The sequence below is a fragment of the Lycorma delicatula genome, chromosome 11 (genome assembly GCF_047948215.1).
Source record: "Lycorma delicatula isolate Av1 chromosome 11, ASM4794821v1, whole genome shotgun sequence".
Classification (NCBI taxonomy): Eukaryota; Metazoa; Arthropoda; class Insecta; order Hemiptera; family Fulgoridae; genus Lycorma; species Lycorma delicatula.
Window position 1 is genome coordinate 80,554,468 of NC_134465.1, and position 24,509 is coordinate 80,578,976.

General features: G+C 27.2%; 1 protein-coding gene across 1 annotated transcript in view; it reads left to right on the top strand.

The window, feature by feature from the left end:
• The window catches only part of rg (A kinase anchor protein rugose), a 1,091,579-nt gene that overhangs the window by 659,396 nt on the left and 407,674 nt on the right, over positions 1-24,509 (top strand). The window contains exons 31-36 of the mRNA XM_075379107.1: positions 2,752-2,843; positions 12,292-12,396; positions 18,622-18,823; positions 21,076-21,402; positions 22,073-22,199; positions 23,316-23,424. Coding sequence (XP_075235222.1) covers positions 2,752-2,843; positions 12,292-12,396; positions 18,622-18,823; positions 21,076-21,402; positions 22,073-22,199; positions 23,316-23,424 — 962 coding nt within the window. The remainder of the gene's footprint in view (positions 1-2,751; positions 2,844-12,291; positions 12,397-18,621; positions 18,824-21,075; positions 21,403-22,072; positions 22,200-23,315; positions 23,425-24,509) is intronic.

A 24,509-nucleotide genomic window follows, 5' to 3' on the forward strand; every position in this document is an offset into this window, starting at 1 on the left:
AACTGGAGTTAAACTTTAGTAATACCAAGTTTAAGATTGCATATTATTATTAATTTTTAAAAAAAATATTAATAACTTATTTCCAGATGTTTGTATACAATTATATTTTTTTTATTTTTATACTTTATTTTATAAATATGTAGAATGCATGGTAAATTAATGCATTTTTATTTAGAATGTATGCATGATAATAAATTCTTTTTTATATAAAACATAGCTAGCTACTTTCTGCTTTGTATGCTTAATTATGAAAATAATTTTTTTGTATTTATAATGTTATAAGTGGTATAATTATAATAACCATTACTATATATTCTATTCTGATTAAGATTGTAAACCGCATTCTTTATAACTCGGTAGTTTTTCAGTACCTGAGACATTTCAGAGAATAGTATCCTAAAAGTTGAAAAGCCAAGTTCAAATAAATGTCGGTCTAAGCCTTGGCTAAAAAAGTGGTTTCTGTAGGCTACTGAAGTATATCATAACGTTGATGATGTTTCATTATATGCTGTTTGGATTGTTTAGCATCTAATGATCATACCATTTGATACAATGTAATATTAGTAAAAAGAGTTCTTATATAAGAATATTATATAAAGTATATCCTCCGCTAGAAAAGTGTAGTTTATTTTAATCATAAAAAAAAATGTAATGTTTTTTATTTTTATGCTTTGACCCTAATCTCTCTCTCTCCCCCTTTTTTTCTTTCTGTTTTTATCAATCCACAAATCAGTTTGCGATAAGTTTCCAGAGTGTTCTTTTTAGTTTGTAGCTTGAGCAATTTATATCATCTGTGATCTGTCTTATGTACTCCAGCCTACCTCTCCCTCTGTAGTTTCCCCTTCAGTCATCCCCTTTATAATCGTCTTCCCTCTTTTCTTATACATATCCGATTGAAATGTTTCTTTTGTTATTCTCTATTCTTGATCATTCATTTGGAAACCTCTTCAGTAGTGATTTTGTCTTACATCTGATTTTTAACATCCGCCTGTAGCACTGCATCTCAAATGTTTTTAAGGTATTTTATCTGGAATTTCAACAGTCCAATCCTCACTCCTAGGCACTGCTACACGTCAAACATATGTTTTAAGAAATCGTTTCCATATTTCTTAACTAATGTTGTTGGGACTTAGTAGTTCCTTCTTTTTGTTGAAGGCTGTCTTTGGTAGGTCAATTCCTGTTTTTATATCTTTTGCTTCTATCATCTGGTGTTATGAAGCTCCCTAAATACTTAAATTCCTTGATTTGCTTTGAAGTGCCATTTTTTAACCGTATCATTATATTGTGCTTGCATTTTTTAGTAGCTAACTAACTGTATTTTTACTCTTCCATTATCTTGTCCGTAAACCATTACTTTTGTTTTGGCTTTATCGATTTTAAGGTTGTAGTTATCAGTAAAAATTTTATCCGTTATTGAAATAGCATCATTTATAGCATATTCACTTCCTTTAATGACCGTTACGTTATCTGAAAATGTCAGCACGTCTATTTTTATCCCTTGAATTTTGATCCCTATTCTAATTTCTTCTCATACTTCATCTATTGCTTCTTGGATTTAAGAGTTAAAGAGGTTTGGGAATAAGTTGCACCCTTGTATTTTGTTTGAAGCTACTACACCCTTTTTGTATTGAAGCTTCTTCTTGATTATTTCCTAACCTATCACTGCCGTCTTATCTTTATATAAATTTTAATGCTCCTTGTAATGAATAAAAATTGGGTTTTATATGAAGATGTTAATAACATATTTATTATTGTTTTAAATGAGTACTTTGTAAAATAATATTCATGATATTTCTAATTTGGTATATACTGTATTATATTTTTTATTATAGTTTGTAATATCTCAAATTCAGTTGTTTTTGTTTCTTTAATTTGAACGGTAAAAGAAAATCTGTGTTTTTATATAAAAGAGTTTTTGTCATTATGAATATCCTATAGTGTAGTTACAATTTTAATCTTTCCTCAATCTATATTACTAGATTTTTCTATAAGCAAAGTTTGAAACTGTTCAATTATTGATTTGTAACAATGAAAGAAAATATTTTACGAAAAATAAATTTATATAAAAATCTTATGAATTTATAATTTTACTTGATATGATTTTTGTATGTACCGATGAATTGTTTTAATTAAAAGTAGAATTATTAAAAATTTGATAGTTTTACAAACGTAAAAACGATGTAAGAGACTGAAAATTATCTAAAAACTAAAGCATTTTTAATTTTATTGTATTAAAAATATATTTTTGTAAATCCCTCTGTTTGACTGGATGCAATGCACATAAAATTATTGTTTATATTCTATGATCTGCCCTGATCATTGTTGCTCTTTCAGAAATGATGCTTATTATACATTATAAATTCATTCACAGTAGTAAACAGAATGATGCTGTAACTAGCACATGTGAATGTTATCACCTACATTTATATTTGCGTAGAATTCTTAATGTGTAAATTTATATTCTATTTAATGAATAAGATCAACATTTTACTTTTACATTCCCAGATGTAACCGGCACGAGATCTTATTCTTAAGAATTATTATGTTATTATTCTATTGGAGTGATATATCTTATATCAAGTTTCTTATAATTGTTGTAGGAAGATTTTTTTGTGAATTTCTTTACAGTGTATCTTTTATGTGATGTGATGTGCTTTAAATAATTAAATGTCACATTACTTTTACATGTTTAAAAAATAATAATAATAAATAAGGATTGAATTATATAACTTAATTATTTTGTTTTTGTAGATGATGGTGAATGTGAAGTGATCGTTGTTGATGAAAGGAATTCTTCAGTTCTTACTGATCGAGATGAACTTACAGGACCACCATCAATTAAGGTGATTTGTTTATTTAAAATTATCTTATACATATTTTTTAAAAAAATATTAATAAAATACGTATACAGATTGACCAAAAGAGGTTTCAATATTTTGTTGATTCTATATCTTATGAATTGAAAGATTATTTTTAAATAATTAAAAATTAAATTATTTTTTAATAATCATTTTTAAAGTTATATTCTAAATTGTAATGTGTTTATTATATTATATGAAGATTTATTTTGTCTGTTTTGGTTAAAAACTGTGTTACATTTCTAAGCATGATTAAAAAATAAAAATAAATTTTACTATAGCAAAACAAATCAGTGTAATGTGGTTTGTTCCATGTTAAATTATTATATAAACTTTTTAAATTTTAAGCATTCATTTTGAAATTCCTTTATATATTTACTACTTAATTTTTTATTATTTATGAATCTATGAATCTTTTTACTAATCGTGAATCACATAAAAATATTAGAAAGGCAAGATGTTTATTGATGGTTTCAAGTGGTTGCTATATTATTAAAATTAAAGAGTTCATGAACCCGTAGTTTTCCCATTATTTAAACTAAAAATTATAAATAAATTTAGTTATATAAAATTAGTAGTAAAAAAAAATCTTGTGTCTAAAATTTATATTAATTTAACAAAAAACTAATGCAAACCCAAGTTGTTATTTATTAAAAAAGGAAATTAATTTTTGTTGATCCATAAATATTGTATATTATTTTGTTATTTTTATATTGTAACAGTTTTATTTATTGTTTCTTGTAGAAAAATTTTAATCTGTTGTAACTAGCTTGCCGAGGTCATTTTTTGATATCACAGTCATTTCATACAAGGTAGAGCAGAAAAACCTGACAATATTTAGATTAATGTCACATAATAATTATAAAGAGCTTGTTTTTATTCAAGTGATAGACTTAAAGCCAGATATGCATCATTATTGATGAAACCAATTTTTTAATTTACAAAACATTGTTTAACAATAAGTGCAAAAATAACATCTTATATAAAATAACATCTATTAAAATCTTAAAATAACATCTACTTTAATCCACAGTACTGGAGGTGGTCATCAAAACTTCTCATTACATCTCACAGCAAGCACTGAATGACAGCCACCTTACATTGAATCACTGCCTTTAGTTCAGGTAGTGATAGTGATTTTCCAGTTTACATTTAGGATTCTAAATAACCCTGTAGGAAGAAGTCACATACAAAAGAACAGGTAAACAGGATGATCACTTGATGTCTATACATAAAGAAATGAAACATTCTAGAAAATCTTTCTTGATATTTACATCAAAACCCTAGACATGTGAGCAGTTGCCCTATCCTGTTGGAACTGCAGTTCAGCTCTGTTTATGTGCCTTCTGTGAGGTTCTACAGCATCAGAGTTTACTGATCTGCATTCACTGTGACTGTTTAACCACCTTCTTTAAAGAAATATACAGGATGATCAACCCAAACTTCCCCCGCATCTCATTACATTGCTCTTGAAGTGAACACTCATTAAGTTTAATGTCAGACCAAACGTTTCTTTATTAACAGAAGTCAATATATGAAAATGAGCTTCATCACTTGTGAGGATTATTGCATGTTTTATCATTTCCAATACAATCTTTATGACTTTGTTTGGACCATAAGGGGACAATTTTTGAATAACTAAGTAGAAATTCAAATCAGAATGCAATATTCTTCTGACAGTTCAATTGAGGGTGTTCTGAGTGGAGGAATAGCAACGTCCTAATATCGAGAGCTAGCCACAATTTCTTGCCTTACCTGTTAACTCTTTCCTTTGTTGATATTGATCTCGGCTTCCCCAATAATTTTTTTTTATGCTAAGCTGTCCTGAAATTCTTCACCCATAATATGATCATGTTACAAGAAGGAACTGGACTGTGGCGATTGACTGGTCAAGATTGAAATGTTGACAGAATCTTCTCAACATGAGCGTGATAGAATTATTGTTTTTGATAAACATGTCTACAGCAAAAATGCAGCGTGTATTGTTCCATAGCTCCTTGGTGACTGAAATGGCAGCTAGTGAGACCCCTGCTATGCTACCCTCCCACGATCCCACATCACGTGCACAGTAACTATTCAAAAATCATCAAGTTATTCTATTCGATCTGTAATATAAATCTGATAAAATCTAAGTTGTAATCTCTTTGAACCCTACTATCATTTAATTCCTTTAAATCTTCTGGTAAAATCATAGTTGCATTCTCATTCTCAACATGATTTATAAATGGAAGTTGTCAATTCTGAGACCAGTTCTATAAACATCCACAGATTGACGGTAAATTATCCTAACTTAAATATTTGAAAATAATACTTCATTTTTATATAAATGCTCTCTTATGCTTTGTAATAATAAGTTACCGTAGTCTAGAGAATATATAAAAACAGACAAAAAATGATTTTTCACGAGTAAAATAAAAAGTCACTATTGAAAATGATAGTATTTTCATTTATAATATTATTATACATAAATTAAACGGCTTGGAAAATTGGAAATATGTCTTTATTAAAGAAAAAAAAAGATTTATTGTTTATTATTGGTAAAACTTTATTTTTCTGTATGCATGTAAATTTCATTAAAAATAATCATCATTAGAAAACTATTTTTTTTATTAGTTTTCATATCTGAAATGAAACAAAAGTTTTGCTACATCTATATTTTTCAGCTCTAAATTGATGGAAAGTTAATCTATTAATGGGTGTAAATTTTGTATCATACACTAAAATTGAAAAACCTTTTTTGTATAAAACAATTATGTAAAAATGTTAATAAAAAATTAATGCATAATGCAGTAATCTTTTATCTAAGTGTAGATTGTTTTTAATAACTTTAATAATAAATTATTAACATAAATTATAGCATGACCTTTTTTCCATTTTCTTTAGTATCATGGTGAATTGCATGAACAATTAAATTTATTTTCTAACAAATTTGGTAACTTGGAGGTTCTAATTGCATGAAAATTTAAACAAATTGCTATTAATAATTTTTTTTTATAAACCATGCAGCCACAGATTACAAAAATTTTAATTTTATGTTAATGAATGATTTAAAAATTTTAATATTTAATTTTCTAAAAGAATGTTTGGAAGTGTTAATTATAGAAAATCTTTTTGGAGCTAGTTGTGTTATTTAAGAATTTTGTATTTTTCTAAAATATTTTTAAGTGTTACCATGTTTTATAATTTAATGAAATATTTTTGATACCAGACAATGGAACTGTTCTCATATAAATCAAAAAATACTCGGCTTACAAGAAAAGACCTTATTAAATAGGAAAATTCTTTGATTTCTTGTATATGATATTCTCATATTTAAATTTGCATTTTCTTACATATTTCATTATTATTTCTCTAAATTATTTTTTGTCAGTTATGATTCCACACCCATAATATTCAGTACTCTTCTGCCTTTGTGTATTCTTTTTTTTATTAATAACTTGACTTGTAAAAATTATTCATAATTTTTTTTTAAATAAATTCTGTGGCTTTAATGGTAATTTTATTATTTTATTTATTAATGTATCATTATAACATGGTGTAATATTGACAGTCTTTTAATTATACATTTTGTAAATACATAAAATTGTTCTTTAAAAATTTGTAATAATTATTTAAACATATAAAATTTATAGAAATTATTACTGACTTTCAATAATAAATATGCCTGAAATTAAATTCATTTTTTAAATTTGAATTTAATGGTTTTATTGTTCATGACAGTTAGTGGTAAAAATGAATTATTATTATTATTATTGCATTTTGATTTAAACAGCAATTTTTTTTATTTTAAAGTACATATTTAGGTTCACATATTTGATTAAGCCTTTCATTGGTTTTGAACTTATTTGCTCATTTTTTATAAATTCGTTTTTATGTTTGTGCATGTGGTACAACATCACATTATTATGAACAGTCCCTCCTTGGGTTGATCGTCTTCTTCCTTTTTTTCTTTTCATTGTCTTTTTTTTGGCTTGCAATTTTTATAATTTATTTTTATTGAAGACAAAGAATTTATATCTAATTTTTTTGTCAAAAATAAGTTTAAATACTCAAGTGAAAATGTGTAAAACACTTTTGGAGAATACATTATGAAGGAACAAACTTTTTTTTTAATTGAAATTAATATTCCCCAGGTATAAATAGTTGAAGACGAAGTCAATATGGATTCACCTTATGTCAATATGGCATTTAAAAAAGTATTTACCATAAATTAAAAATGAATATAACTGTTGATCCATCATAATAAACTACATATCATGCAAAAAATATATTGCTAAATTATAAAGAAAAAAAAATCACGGAGTTCTTGATTATTAATTTATCATCATAAATGAACAACTTAAAATTAAATCTTTTCATGTGAATAGTTAATAATTATTTACTTATAACAATTGCATGTTAGGAATTGGAAACTCGTATCTTTTTACACTTTGTTTTTTGTAGATACAATTTATATTCATTCATTTTTTATTCTTTTGTTATGTGATGGAATTTTGTGGCAGCCTGTGGTGTATCGGTTTATACTACTACTTATATTTGGTATTTTTATTGTAAGGTTTTTTGTTTTTGTTCTTTTTTTTATAAAAAGAAGGTGAATACAGTTAAGCTTCCATAATTCAAATTTGTATTTTTTATTTTGAATGTAACATTTTTTACAAATAACTTAATTCAGTTAAAAAAAACTCATTTCTTTAACTTATATTTGTAAAATTAAATTTTTTCTTTATTTTTTCTATTAATTTTTATACTAGGCCTTTTATATACTACTTAGCCATTTTTAAATATATATATTATTTTTTGTAAAGAAAATGTTAGACCTTCATAGAACCAAAGGAAAAATAAAACTAACAACAAAAATATATTCTGATCAAAATATAATGTGTTAAAATTATTTGGGTGTTAAAGCTACCTTATATTTCGGAAGGATTAATTACCCAGCTGTATTCAATAGTTACCACAGGCATCAATTTTACTTTTAGTGTAACACTTGGATAAAAACAGAGTAACCACCACACTGAATTTTGCTAAAGAAGAGGCTGTCATAGCATGTAGTACTAGAAGGTGCCAATGTAGCACTACAAATGAAACTAGAATAACGCCCGATTCAATTTTCATGATATTAATACAAGATAATTTCTTTTACATTCCCTAAAATATAGAAATAAATAATGACTTCCTGTAGTTGGACTAAATCTATTTATGGTTGATAATTTTTTTAGAAAAGGGATTGCTATAAATGTATGTTAAAAGTATCTTGTACATACCACCTCTGAAAGAGAACAAAATTATACCAACAGCTTGAGAGAACTCCATAAATAGAAAAATCAAACTGATCAGTACTATAATAATACAGCTTATCAGGTGTACATTTCTACCATGATGTCCCTCCAAGAACCCTGTATCTATCCTGTAATCTGGTAGCTCTAATTTTTGAAGGAAAAGAAATATTTGTTGTGATATATATCTAAACTACTCATTTCAAAATTATTGGTCAGTAATGCAGTGATCTCATATGGATAAGTAGGGATGTGGAAGGGGTAACTGCCTATTGTCTGTATCTTTAGCTTTTTCTTCGGGTGAAATTGTTAGTCTTGAATTGTTGTTCATCAGAAAGTCAGTAGTTTTTCTCACCCAGATTTTTTCCATAAGGCCTATTAAACATCTAATGTCATATTAGACCTCAGATACAGAGGCTTTAGTTTATTTTTTCACCATGATACCAACTGCATTTGTAGCAATTTTTAAAATCAGAATATACTAAATTATTAATACTATAAAATAAATACTAATCGAACCGTATTAAATTTTTAATATGTAAATTATTTTAATCATGTTACACAATAAATAATAAAAAGGGGAATTTCCATCAGACTTCAAAAAAAGTGTTATAGTTATGATACCAAAGAAAGCAGGGGCAGATAAATGTGAAGAATATAGAACAATTAGTTTAACTAGTCATGCATCAAAAATCTTAACTAGAATTTTATACAGAAGAATTGAGAGGAGTGGAAGAAGTGTTAGGAGAAGACCAATTTGGTTTCAGGAAAAGTATAGGGACAAGGGAAGCAATTTTAGGCCTCAGATTAATAGTAGAAGGAAGATTAAAGAAAAACAAACCAACATACTTGACGTTTATAGATCTAGAAAAGGCTTTCGATAACGTAGATTGGAATAAAATGTTCAGCATTTTAAAAAAATTAGGGTTCAAATACAGAGATAGAAGAACAATTGCTAACATGTACAAGAACCAAACAGCAACAATAACAATTGAAGAACATAAGAAAGAAGCCCTAATAAGAAAGGGAGTCCGACAAGGATGTTCCCTATCTCCGTTGCTTTTTAATCTTTACATGGAACTAGCAGTTAATGATGTTAAAGAACAATTTAGATTTGGAGTAACAGTACAAGGTGAAAAGATAAAGATGCTACGATTTGCTGATGATATAGTAATTCTAGCCGAGAGTAAAAAGGATTTAGAAGAAACAATGAACGGCATAGATGAAGTCCTACGCAAGAACTATCGCGTGAAAATAAACAAGAACAAAACAAAAGTAATGAAATGTAGTAGAAATAACAAAGATGGACCACTGAATGTGAAAATAGGAGGAGAAAAGATTATGGAGGTAGAAGAATTTTGTTATTTGGGAAGTAAAATTACTAAAGATGGACGAAGCAGGAGCGATATAAAATGCCGAATAGCACAAGCTAAACGAGCCTTCAGTAAGAAATATAATTTGTTTACATCAAAAATTAATTTAAATCTCAGGAAAAGATTTTTGAAAGTGTATGTTTGGAGTGTCGCTTTATATGGAAGTGAAACTTGGACAATCGGAGTATCTGAGAAGAAAAGATTAGAAGCTTTTGAAATGTGGTGCTATAGGAGAATGTTAAAAATCAGATGGGTGGATAAAGTGACAAATGAAGAGGTATTGCGGCAAATAGATGAAGAAAGAAGCATTTGGAAAAATATAGTTAAAAGAAGAGACAGACTTATAGGCCACATACTAAGGCATCCTGGAATAGTCGCTTTAATATTGGAAGGACAGGTAGAAGGGAAAAATTGTGTAGGCAGGCCACGTTTGGAGTATGTAAAACAAATTGTTGGGGATGTAGGATGTAGAGGGTATACTGAAATGAAACGACTAGCACTAGATAGGAAATCTTGGAGAGCTGCATCAAACCAGTCAAATGACTGAAGACAAAAAAAAAAAACACAATAACAAATTAAAATTTTAATCCAAGTTTGTAATAAACACTGGTTTAGTAAATGAAGTTCATCTGGAAACTATACATAAGCTTAGTTGTTAAGGTTACTTTATTAAGTTGCTAATCCAACTTTATTTTACCTTACAAGAGAAGGTATTATTTTTAATCGATTGAATGTTGCAAAATCTTTTAACTTTCTGCTGTTATTTTATGTTTCTTCATCAAAAGTATCAACACGATTAGAAATGGGTTGAATAATCGACCCTTCTATGAAATCTCTGAGCGACAGTATTTTATCATGTTTTTCCATCACATGCAGTACTGTTTATAAAATCTATCTGTATCAGTCTTTCCTATCCAAAGAACTTGTGTCTTCCAATGCATAGGCTTCAATCACTGTAAATATGCCTCTTTCCTGTCTCAGTCTTAAAATGATATTCTTTCATTAAAAAATCTATAATCCCTAATATTAGAAATTATATGTTTTTGATATGTTTAACTTACGATAAATATTTCCTTTTTATGATAAAATATAGAAATTTTTAGCTGACATTTTCATTTAATCCATTCTAGTTGAATTGTATGTTTAAACCAATGGTAGTGTTAGTAATAATCATGTCATCATATGGAATGATTCTAGAACCTATAGCATAAAAATATTATAGAATAGACTAATCATATATGTACCAGAAATATACAGCATATCAAAACAATGATGCTTGCATCCCCTTTGTAAATTGCTTTTAAATTTAGTTCACCTTAGTCTTAGCCTGATCTGTCCTAAAAAATTTTGTTTTAGAATTATTATCCTCACTAAGATAATGTCAGAGAATGTTTTTACCATTATCTGTTTAACCCATCAGTCCATATATATTTATAATTCTGATGTATATAATTCATTGTTTCATAATAAAAAGGGAAACATTAATTTCCTGTGCTTTACACCAGTCCTTATGGCTGTGATGCGTATAAAGTACCTGAAGTTCAAATTGCACCAGTAGATAGTTGTTTTCTCTGACAGTAATATTGTTAATTATAAAAACAGTTCCTGTAGTGAACAGTGTGAAGGTCTCACTTTTGAAGCTAAATATCACCTGCATTATTTCAGAGGGTTTGGTTTGATGATATATAAATGTATATTAAATTTGGTGAAGAAAACAGTCAGAAGCTGCTTCATTCCCTACAATCCTTATTAAGCCTGGCATAGGACATTTTTTTTTGTAGAATGGTTATGGCATTTTTAAAAGTGACATGTGAATCATGTAAAGTTCCTTGCAACCGTTGTAATTAAGACAGTCAGCTTGGATTAGATACTGCATAGTGAATAATAAAAGATTTTAATAAAATATACTTTTTAGTGTCAATCATCGAACAGCAAATTTTTATTAAATTTCAATTATATTAATTCAAATTGTTATTACTCTTCAATTACATTAAAAACAAAGTTAATTGTAATTTTCCCTGCTATTCCTCTAATTGAAATGCTTGGGATATAAGCTTCTGACTTAGAATAAACATTGTGAATAGTTTGTTTTTCATAATTTCTTTTGTAATTTATATTTTACAGTAGAAATAAAATTGCACATTGTTTGTTACAAGTTTTAAAGCAATAAAAACCAATTCTGTTATAGTCTAAAAATCAATTCTGTTAATACTTGAGCTGTTTTATAGAATAATTTTGTTATACTAAATTGTAAACACTAATAGCTTGGGGTGAGTGTGTTAACAGATAATACATTTTTTTTTTTTAATATGAATCATTATTGAATAAATATGGATGTATTTATTAAACAAATTTAATATGGACTACAAAAAAAAATGAATTCAGATGAAATTTTATATCTTCACAATTAATAATTCAATGCATCTTGGTGTCCCAATATACTGACACTTGATTGAAATAATCCATTCTTGATAGTATTCTTTCTGTTCACATCTACCTTTTAATCTCTTTGGTGTGTATATATATATATATATGAGATAACTATTCTAAATCATAGTTAAATATTTAGTAAGCATTTTTTTTTTATAAAAATGTATTTCTTTAACCTTTAAAAAATATTTTGACCTTAATATTTTATAAAGTTTTTTAGTATTAAAAATAAATTGGTTTTTATCGCTTGGGTATTGTGTAATTAAATTTCGCCGAGTTATGGAAGTTTGATGTATTATAACTCTTATACATATCTGTCTTTAATAATATCTACTGACTAACATCTCCTGGTAGGGTCGCCCACCATTTGTTCATGCGTCATACGACATTGATGATCAGCGATATCATCCTCCACCTCCTCTACCTGCGAGACATCCTATTACGACTCAGGTCAATAAGGTAATTCATTCATTAATATGCATTATTGTTAAATATTTATTTTCATCCATTTCTTAATTAAATGTATATTTATCTGTACATTTTTCATTAATGCATTTGGTTTATTACGGTATTTTTTTTCTACACTTTGCGTATGTATATATGTATTTATGTTTGTTTTGTATTAATTTCTTCATTTTGTTATTATTTTTCTTGTATTGTCATATATTTTTCTTTTTCATTTTTGTTGTATGTTATTATTTATTTTCTTTGTAATTTAACATTTCTAAGACCAGGTGATTATATTTTGTCGATCGCATGTAACAAAACAAGATTAGTTAATAATTATCTTTTAATATTCAAATATAATATATGATCGGTTTAAAATGTATTATAAATATAAGATAGATGTTTAATGACCACTGAAAAGAGGATCAAAAAAAAATTTTTCATGATCCCTTATAAAAAATAAATATGTAAACAGGGTGTGAATTATGTTTAGTTTTATTAATGTTGCTGTAATTAAACAATATTCTTATATATAAATATTTTTTTTTTACCAACAGCCAGTTCTGTTTTTTTTTTATAAATACAGGAAGGTGTATTCTTTTTTTGATATTATAAGTTCATACATAACCAATTCAAGATAATCATATAATCATAATCTTGAGTACATCCTTGGTTTGACCTCTTTTGCTTGTGAGTATTATATTCTTTGAAGCTGTGTGGTATCTCATGCCACCCAGATTTTTATTCACTTGCTTCTTATTAATGTGTTTGCTCTTTTTTTCTATTATAGCAGCACTGTTTGTCTGCCAAAACAATGGACTACATACGTTTTACCGCGCATAAATTTATCTCTTCTAGTATGTTCTTGCTCATGATTTTCTGTACGTAATATTCAGAATTATAGTGATTGGCTGAAATATGCTGTTTTCACTTCTATATTTATCACTCACTGGTTTGGCTTCCTCATTCGTATTTTCATTTTTTGTCAATATTGCTGCTTTTTCAGCTGCAGACTAGTGACCATGTCTGTCTCAATGCAACATAAATTTTTTTTATATCAACGGTCATAATTGATTTGAGTGTTATTTTCTGTCCTTCCTAGCATTGTCATTCTAACATTCGTAGTTAATGCATTTTGGAGAACCTCCATTCTCAAAAGCATCTTGACATTCTAAGTAGTCTTAACTAGTTTTGAAATTACTTGAAGTAGGAGTGCTATAAGTAGTTTGAAGAATGTAGGTACTATGAATGACAGTTGATGATACTAGGAAGGGCAGAAAATAACATTCAAATTAATTATGATAATCCTAAAAAAAATATATAAATATTATACTTTTAGCATACATGATGTGTATTATGTACACCATGCATAAAATATAACATGATGCACGCCTTTTATGTGCCAAAAGTAAAGTGTTTTTTTTTTTTTTTTTTTAATTTTTTTAGCAAAAAACTCCAGATGAAACCATTTTTTGCTACCAGATGTAATGCAAATTTTTTCTAAAAGATTCAGTAATGCTAGTTTAGTACCTCCATCCCTCATATAAGGTTAAACTTCTTACGGTATGATAACCAGTGAGTATACAGTTAAACAAAAGAAGACAGAAATCCCTTTGGATATATTTCTTTCTGGAATATAATCAAAGAGTTATACACTTTTAATTTTAATTTTAATATGGTTAAATAATCTATTAATTGAATTATTGAATGTTTTTCATTTTCATCGGTTATTTTTGTAATATACAATTAGTGAATACAGTGGATACTTTATTTTATGTAGTGGATCTCTCGCTTAAGAAATAAATTAGTTAAATATTTCATAGAGAAATATTTTTGTCATAACTGACTGGGATTTGAACCAAGGATCTTTAAGATAAAATGCTTAATATTACCACTCTATCACAGAGTATGAAAAATGGGAAAGGTTTTCTCATTAAAGTTTTTTTTAGTATGAACATGTAAGTTTGTTTGTTAATGTATATGTAATCTCTCTTCTGTTTTTAAGTTTACTTAATGATATATTACTATTACTATATATCTTATTATTATATCTTATTATTATATTATCTATTACTGATATAAAAAAATTATATTATCTACTTATTTTTAAAAAAAATCTTTAATAATGATAAGTTGTTAAAAATCATTATATCAGATCTTTTTCTATAATCTTAATGAATTAAAAATTAATCTTTTTAATTTATATTGTTATATTTTGTTTAGCTTTCTTTCAACATAACATCTGTATGTGTATGTGTGTATGTATATGTGTGTTACGTATGTGTGTATGTATGTATGTAGGTCGCGTAATTAAAAAATGATTACCTGTAGAATGTTGAAATTTTGGATTTAGGACGTTGTAACTTCTAGTTATGCACCTCCCCTTTTGATTGCAATTAACCGGGCCAAAAATGAGTATACAGTCAGACCTCTAATTAAGCAGGGTTTCAATTTTGAAATATTTGGATTTTGGACTTTTCTTAATTGCAATAATAAGCCCCCGTTGAGAGCTTTTCAATGATGTATCATAACTGGTACTTATTTTCATTAGTTCCAGAGTTATAGCCAAATAAAATTTTAATTAATAAAATATTTGGATCATACAAGGGGAAGATACAATGGTTCAAATCCGACTTCATATACATATATTTTTTAACTTTTTTTTTTAATTTAAATATATTGATTTATTAATAATTATTAACCTCTGTAAATTTTTTTTAACAATTAATAATAATTCAATAACAATATAAAAAAAAAAATATGAAAAAAATCCAAAGTTAGTAGTGAAATAAAATTTTATGTACTTTTTGTTTTAATTCAAAAATTTTTACGATCAGTGATTGGTAATTATTAATAAATCAATATATTTAAATTAAAAAACAACTTAAAAAAAATATGTATATGAAGTTGAATTTGAACTGATGTGTGCATGGTTACAGATCCGCCATGTTTTCACTTACTATTATTACTATTATATGTTTTCATATATCTACTTGAGTGACGTGAAACAAAATTAATATAAAATGCTAAGGAAATTTTCAGGGCCATTTTTCTTGAGCATAATTGAATATTGCATGTTAGTATTTTGTGAAGAAAACACGTAAACAGTGCACTATTCACACATGCAGTATGGTTCAAATCGATGTCCTAAAGCCTGTTCCTTCCTCTTGTTACCTACAGTAATATGGATTTTAGGTGCCTTATACTGATTTAATTTTTTTTAGAAAAAGGTCACTATAGTTATTTTATTTCAGAATTAGAAATAATTTGCTTACGACAAACAATTTTTTTTTTTAAACATTAAGCATGATCTTAGTATATTAGAATAATTTTATTTCAGATAAGATTGTTGAATTAATAATTGTATAAACATTTAATTTTAATAAAAACTAATATTTTAGCAATTGTGTAACTGTCCACTTTATTAAAGAATTGGAGGATCGTATCTCGCTTTCTAATGAAATAAGTTTAAATGAAGTGCAGCAAATAATGTGTATATGCAATTTCATAGGCATACAAGGAAGTCATGTGGTGTCCACATCACATTTTTATGATAAATAAATTTGAGAAAAAATTTTAGTAGCTGAACTTATCGACAGTTTTATATTAACAACAGTTTTATATCGACAGTTTTATCATTGGGTCATGATTTATCATAAATTAGAATTCAACAACTGAATGGTAGCTGAGAAATAATATAAAAAAGCCATTGTGGTGTTAAAATACAATTTCCTTCCTTCTTTATAGGAAAATAAAGTTTCTATATCCTGTCACCTGAGTCACTAACATGCAAATTTACATTATTTCCTTATTGAAAAATAAATAAAATAATTATTTTTTAACTGCTTACTAACAGGATGTTTGATTATATATATATATATATAATATAATATTATATTATACATATATAAAATAACTATATCTTTAATTTTATCTGTGCATGTATATTTGTGAATTATGTTTGCTTACCTGTAACATTCTTAAAAATGTGTGTTCTTTTTCAGCTTTATTAAAAAAAAAAAATTTCAGCTCTGAAACATAATTGATTCTTAAATTGTTAATAATTATTAAATTTATTTTGCTATTAAAAGTTATTTATTGTAGTTATTTTTTAAAGATAGTTGTGTATTATTTTTAAATGATATAGCCAAATTTTATATTTATAATATATATGTATATTTATGCAAATTTTAATAAAATTTGCTATATAGATTGTACTTATAAAATTTAATTAACTGTAGTTACAGTAGTTAGGTTGACTAGATAAATGAGACTTACCTAATTTGCCTTACTTTAATTTATTTACTTACATTTTCTACTTTTTCTCAATATTCTTACTTTAATTCTATTATTTTCTTTTAAACCCAATTATTATTTTAACATATATTATTTATTATAACTTTATAAAAATTGATATCATAAAAGTTTATTGATTCAAATTCTGCCTCATTTGGAGCCATTTTATTTTGTCCGACGTATATATTATTTATATACTATATGTGTTATTTATAGGCATTTCTATTTTTTTTTTTTACAGTTGATTTTTTCGATGTGTAAATAATTGTTTTAAATAACTTTTTTCTTTTAATATATTTTGTATCTTGATTATAATCTCTTTGTCATTGTGCATAAAGGTTATTTTTAATCTGTTATAATACAAATTAAAAAAAATATTTATTTATGATAATGCTCATATTGGGATGTATTTATTTTGTTTTGCAAGAAATTTTTGTTATATCATAATAGGCAGTTTTCAAATTATTATAATTTTTATTTAAGATTTGCATCTTAGGAAATTTAAAACAAAGATTTGTTATTATTAGATTAATTGTTTAGTATTTCTTGTATTGAAGAATTTTTTTCATCCATCGTGTGATAATTCTTCTACAATATGATCTTGCAACTCTTCTTTCATATTTGCATTGCTTTATTCTTTGTCTTATGCTTTTCATTTTGTCTGAAAATTTTTATTTTGTTCTATAAACCCATGAAGTAAAAACATTTTAAATAAATATTAAAAAATTAATTTTTTTCTCATTTCTAAATCTATTTTTTATTATTAGTATATGTTCTTTCAAAAGATAAATTTTTCACCGTTTTCTAATTTTAAAAATGTAAATTAGAATATTTATTCTTTCTCTGGTTACTTACTATTTTTCTATCCCCAATTACTGCTACCCTGTTGTTTTTGTTGTAGAAAATGAATTTTGTAGTACATGAGTACATGAAGAAATGCCAAGCCCGACCAGTTTTGATATTGAATCTTTTGGCTGAGCAAATTTGCTACGACTCTGTCGCAGAGGTTAACATTTGTAGGCTAGCATTTTCACTTTTAGAATGATAATTTTTTTTCTAAACTGATGAACATAAGAATAAATTTGTTATTGTTGTTGAGAATGATGGTTGTAGTTCCAAATAAAACTGTAACTTTGTGCACTTATAGACATAGTTTAGAATTAGTCATTTTTTCATTGCAAATAATAATCACGAAATTGCTCTAAATTTTCATTATATGTGACAGCATTTCCAATTTGTATTATTGTATAAAAATATAAAAAGAAAAAGAAAGAACTTGTATACGAGTAAATGTATATGTAGCTTCAACTAAAAAATGAAGACCATTTGTGCGTTAAAACTACACAATTTACTTGTGTTAAAAGAAAGAAAGAAGGATATTGACATATACTTAGTTCTGGAAAGATTATGTCCATAATTTATGTTTGAATTGATGTTCAGTGGTACATCTCCACTTTTAAGTATTAAATAAGATAATTGTTTACTTTTCTTTATTAAAGAATTATTATTATTATTAGGGTATGATTTTTTTTAAAGTTCTGGTTTAATAGGTTTTTCTATTTTAATTTACATCAAATTGCCTCATTGCTACCTTTATTTGAGTAACATAACTACTCATTACAACTCTGCTGACGTTAATAGATTGGTAAAATCCCACCGGTTTTTACGTTCTGGGTTCAAATCCCAATTAGGCTTGGCATTTATTCATGTACTACAAAGTTCATCTCTTATCCAAAAAAAAGGTACAGCAGTTGTACGTCTTCAACTTGTAGCTGCAGATTTAAATAAATAACATCATTACTTAAATTTCTTTCTGTCAGAGTTTTGATTTGAGTTCTTTCTATCCCTTAAATCTATTTCATGATTTAAATAATTGAATTATTTTCTATTACTGTTTGGTTTTACTTATAAATTATTTTTGTTTGTAAATTTTTTTTCCAGAGTATAAGTTCTACTGAAGAAGTAATATCGGTTAATTCACAACCTGCATCTGATGTAGACAGCAGCACTACTGATGATAATAAATTATCATTGTCTAATTTAGCCGGTAATGATGATAGTTGGACTGATGTTAATCTTAATGAAGATCCATTAATGCCTACTGAAGATACTAGAAATATGCATAATATTGCACATTCTAGAGGTATGTATTATGAGTATATTTTTTTAAAATGAATTATTTATTATTTTCACATATAATCCACCGGGTTTTGCTAGTGGTTAAACTCATTATTGCAAAATCAGCTGATTTTCGAAGTTCTAAGGTTCAAGCCCTTGTAGGCAGTTGCTTTTATATGGGTTTGAGTGCTCTGCTGTGGATACTGGTGTTTGGGTTTCAATTAACCTCATGTCTCTGGAGTGGTAGACCCGAGTCTGTTCAAGGATACATGTTACTGGTATGTTTACACTTTCATTACGCTAAGCCAGGCTTGGCAAGCCGGTACCTATCAGTAATTGCAATTGCCTATGCACACGTGCGCACCCCCCCCCCCCCACACACACACACATCCAACATTAACTGGAAAACTGGTTGGAGAAATATAATATATATTATCTTTGCATATAACATCGAATTGAGTAATAATTTTATTTACAATAATAAAACAAGTTGTTTAAAAATGAAGTTTTATTTATGCTTAATATTATTTAATATTTTATTACATTTGTTCTGTGTGAAAAATAATTCATCAGGCAATCCATTTGATCATAAATATTTTTCAGAACACATGGATCTTGTTGAAGTTTTATTTTTTTAAACATTTTTCTTGAGTAGATTACAATAATTGTAAGAGTAATATTATTTTAAAATTCAGAAATAAATACTTTTTTAAACAGGAATTTTACATGAAATACATGTAATAAACAATTTTTTTTAAATATATTTAAACAAGTAAAAAAAATTTTTTTTAAATATTTAGTTTCAATTAATTTTTTTAATTTTATTTTATTTAGTTTTACTATCATAAAAATTTAACATAACCACAATTAACATCTGTAAATTTAAGAACCATACATGTTATACAGTACCTATGGGTGTTCATACCTGGTGTTTACTACATCTTTTAAATTTTGACACACCTATTTTTCTAACTTATCGCTGTTCATATCTTCCATGGAGAATCAACCATATAAATTTTAATTTTGACCTTACCATATACAACAAAAAATCAACAACTCCTTTTATCATTCAAATGTTTTACCAATCTCTCCAAGACAAACCCAGATGTAGTAATGTACACAGATGGATTGAAACAGAATGATACCGTTAGATGCATATTTGTTGTTAATAACAGAACCTATTTGTCTGGTCTAGCTAATGTCTTTACTGCTGAACTGTACACTAAAATACCAAATACTGAATTGACCTAAAATACTGTTATACCCTTATTTGTAGTGATTTGCGTAGTGCATTCCAAGCCTTAGAAGATTTGTATTCTAGACACCCCATTGTCACCAAAATCTGTAATACAATTGCTGAGTTGAACTATTCAATACACAAATGAGTTTCTGCTGGATCCCTAGCTATGTGGGAATTCCAGGTAATGAATGTGCAGATTCTGCTGCTGAAGACACATGTAGTCAATTATCCTTCACCACTTGTTTTACCACTTCTGACTTTATTAATTGTGTAAAACACACTCTTCAAGCAAAGTGGCAAGGTGACTGGACTGCTACAGTGGATAATAAACTCCCAACACATCACTTATGTTGCCGTGGAACTCTTCATGCAGAAAAATTTGCCAAGAGGAAGTGATCCTCTGCCGATTGAGATTAGGACACACCAGAGCTACTCACAGGTATCTGATGTCAGAAGAAAAAGCACCACTATGTGTACAATGTGAGTTCATATTCATTTTCAGCATCAAAAACAGAATAAAATCATATCGCATATTAGGAAACAAAAATTATGTTTATCAGTGTAATCATTAAATAAAACCTTTTGTATGTCTCCATTTTTCCTTTATTAATCTGTTTTTTTTTCATTTCCTTATAAAAAAACTTCCAGAATTTTTATAAGATTACTCAGTAATACTAAATTTCATCAGCTTCTGTAGGATAGGTTTAAAATAAAATATCTAAGTTAGGAGCCTGAGGAAGCTAATTCAAATTTCTGGGTGAGGTTGGCATCCAGATTTTATATTACATTTCCCAAATTTAAACCCCATAAAATGCTTAGAATATTTAATAAAAGATCTTTGAAGAGTGAGTAAAAATTGAAGTGATAAATTGTTCTTGGTGATAAATTTGACCATGTGTAGTGATACATTTTTATAAAGGATTTGATAGAGAAAAATTAGTATGTTATTATTTTATGCGATTAAAAAAATGTTAATTTTTTGTGAAATATTAATTTATTAAAATCTATAAAAATCATTTTATTTCTGTTTGTTATAGGATCCGTGGTTGATGCAGAAGGCAATTTATCACTAAATAGAAATGAAAGAGGTGAACAGCCACGTGGTGAAATTTCAGTTGTAAGAGTTCCTGGTGGCGAAGTACCTGCTGGCCCATCAATGCCAACAAGACCAGAAGAATTACCTCCTGCTAGAGGTTTACCTTTGTCTGCACCTTCATCACGTGAAGCATCTTTGACACAAAAACTTGAAACCGCACTCGGTTCTGTTTGTCCATTATTAAGAGAAATAATGGTCGATTTTGCTCCATTTTTATCTAAAACGCTTGTTGGATCGCATGGTCAAGAACTTCTTATGGAAGGAAAAGGTATTTGACATTTAAAATCCATTATGTTTAATTTGTATAGATGAATCGTCATGACTTAGCTCATACAGTACAAGATGTCCTTGGAACATCTGAAAATCATCCACATTTCCTGTGTGCTTCCCAGAATAAACATCCAGAAGGTATCCAAATATCTTGTGGTATCTCACAAACATCTTTAGTATCTTGAAACAAGAAAGATGATAACTTAACTAATCCCAGGATAAGTAGGATATCTGCTATGAATCCTAGGAAAAATAAAAAGTTCAGAACAGATATTCTCTATTTTTTATATAAAATAAAAATAATTAGATGAATGTAGAACAATATATTGGAATATCTGAGTAATTTGTAGTTACGCACCATTAATTTGGAATTTTAAAGATGAGAAATAAATCTTTTACTCTTAAGCTGTTTATTTTTCTTATTTGTTATATATGTACTAAGAAGGCAGCATAGATATGAAACATATTGCATAAATTGTAATAATCCATTATAAAAGCTTTGGAAGATGTATTCAGCAAAGATCTGTGTATTTTTACAACTGGTGAGGCTCATCAAAGTAGCAGATGCCCTACATAAATTCACTATGAACTATATTTGACAGAGTAAGCATATGTAGGGGGAAAAATTAAAGTATTTATTATGTTAATTACTTTTTTCTATTTTGCAGGTCTGACAACATTTAAGAATAGCCATTCTGTTGTTGAACTTGTGATGTTATTATGTTCACAAGAATGGCAAAATTCTTTACAAAAACATGCTGGCCTGGCTTTTATTGAACTTATTAATGAAGGAAGGTTTGTAATTCTTATTAATGATAATTGTAAAATTAATAGTGATAATACTAGCCAAATACTATTTACTATATATATATATATATATATATATATATATATATATATATTGAGTAGAGTAAATTCATTGAAATAGCTGGCACATGATTTTGCTTTGCTTAAGTTTTGTTTTATATTAAAAGTTTTAATTTTTATCTTTGTTTTAATTGTATTTTTACATTTTAATTTTAACTTAATTGACTTAATCTTTATAATTTTAAACAATTTTTTATATTTTATGTTTTTTATATCTCATTTTGATTATAATTAATTTTTTTTTTTAATTTAAATTGTTCTGATTGTTAACATAGTCATTTAGATGAAACTGTACCTCTTCAGTTAAGAAACTTTTATCTGAATATTGCTTTAAACAAAATCCACAAACTATTTGCAATTATTGAATATTTTTCCATGATTGGGTTCTCACAATTCTTGCACGATGTTAATATGTATGGACGTAATTTTAATTTCTTTGTGGCTTTGCATACTCCTGAGTCATACTCCTGTATGACATTCCATTCTGCTGAGATAGCTTTCTTGTTGACTTTTGAGATTATCATTCAAAGGATGCACGTTTTGGAGATTCATCATTTAAAACTGTTGGCCACTCAGACTGTGGTTGTTCATCTTCGTTACTGGTTTCTCTAAAACTAGCAACTATGTGTGAAATTGTTGACTTATTGAGTATGTTTGATAGAGGAAAAGGTGCGGCAGTCTTCCATGTGATTTATAATAGCTCTCAGCTATTAGAATAAGTGTGTGTTGAGACAGTGTAAAATGCACGGTAGTCCTTTAATAGCACACCTGCAACTGACAAACAAATTAGAAAGAGATTACTTGATTGTTGTATAGATGTTATTTCTACAAAAATTTCCCATTTTAAGTTGGTCAATGATTTCAAGTTTGTCTAACTTTTCATTCTTTCTGTGTATGAATGTGTATATATATAAATGAATTTGTAATTAAACATCATATCAGTATATAGTAATTATTGATAATATATATAAAAATTAAATTTCTATAAATATTTTTATTTAATTATTTTAATAATGTATATTACTAAATTTATTTTTAATATAGATTATTATCTCACGCAATGAAAGATCATATAGTGCGAGTTGCCAATGAAGCTGAATTTATTCTCAACAGAATGAGAGCTGATGATGTTCTAAAACATGCAGATTTTGAGGTGAGTTTATTTGTTAAATAGCGTTTGTGATATCATTTCCTACTGAATATTTTTAATTAGGAGTAATTATTTTATTTATTTTATATTGACATAATGTCAACAGTACTCTGCAGATGCCAAGGCATCTGTACGCAATCTGGCATGTAAATGTAAATGTAAATGTACTGGCAAATGTGTAGTTTGTACAGACTCAGGCCACCATTCTTGAGACGTGTGTTTAGTTAAACCCCGACTACCAAAGAACACCAGTATTTACGATCTACTATCCAAATCCATGTAAAAGCAACTACTTTTATTATATTTGAAGATTTTCATTAAGTGTACTGTAATATTTATCTGACTATTTTGGATTTAACATATGTGTTCATATTTTTAAATGCGACAACTACTTAATACCCTTGATTTGATATTTGGTAATTGTGTTTATTTAATAAAAAAATAAAATTTTAAGTTTTAAAATAAGTATCTTAATTAAAACCTTATCTAAATTCAATATTTACATAATCTATAAAATGTCATGCTTCTTTTATTATTCACAAATAGTGGATTAATAACTTTTAAGTCACCATGGAATTTTTTTTATACTTTTTTTTGTGCTTTGCAGTTTTGTTTTTATCAATCGGTTTTACTAATCAATCTGTTTATAACAAAGGTAATCCAGAATTAATCTGGAAGATGGTGATATTACCTATCACTATTATTATGTGTTCTTCTTCTTCTTGCTATCCTGGATACACATTAAACCTGTACCAACTTTAAGCAGAAATCATAACCACCTCTTCAGCAGTCTCCCTCACTTCTCTTTCCTCTTGGTTTATAATTAATTACTTGCATCATCGTTGTTAAATCGGTCCCATCTAGAACAACCTTTTACCGATGTAAGACATTGCATCTCTGCTGCCTGTACTTTTGACTTAGTCCTTGCACAATCAACCCATAACTTACTTCTATACATTATCAGAGGGACAGCCATTACTTTATATAACTTCAGCATTGTATCTTGTTCTAACTTTATTGCAAGGGATCGTCTTATTGTCCCACACATATGAGGGTGAATCAAATATAAACTGGAAAATTTTTATTTT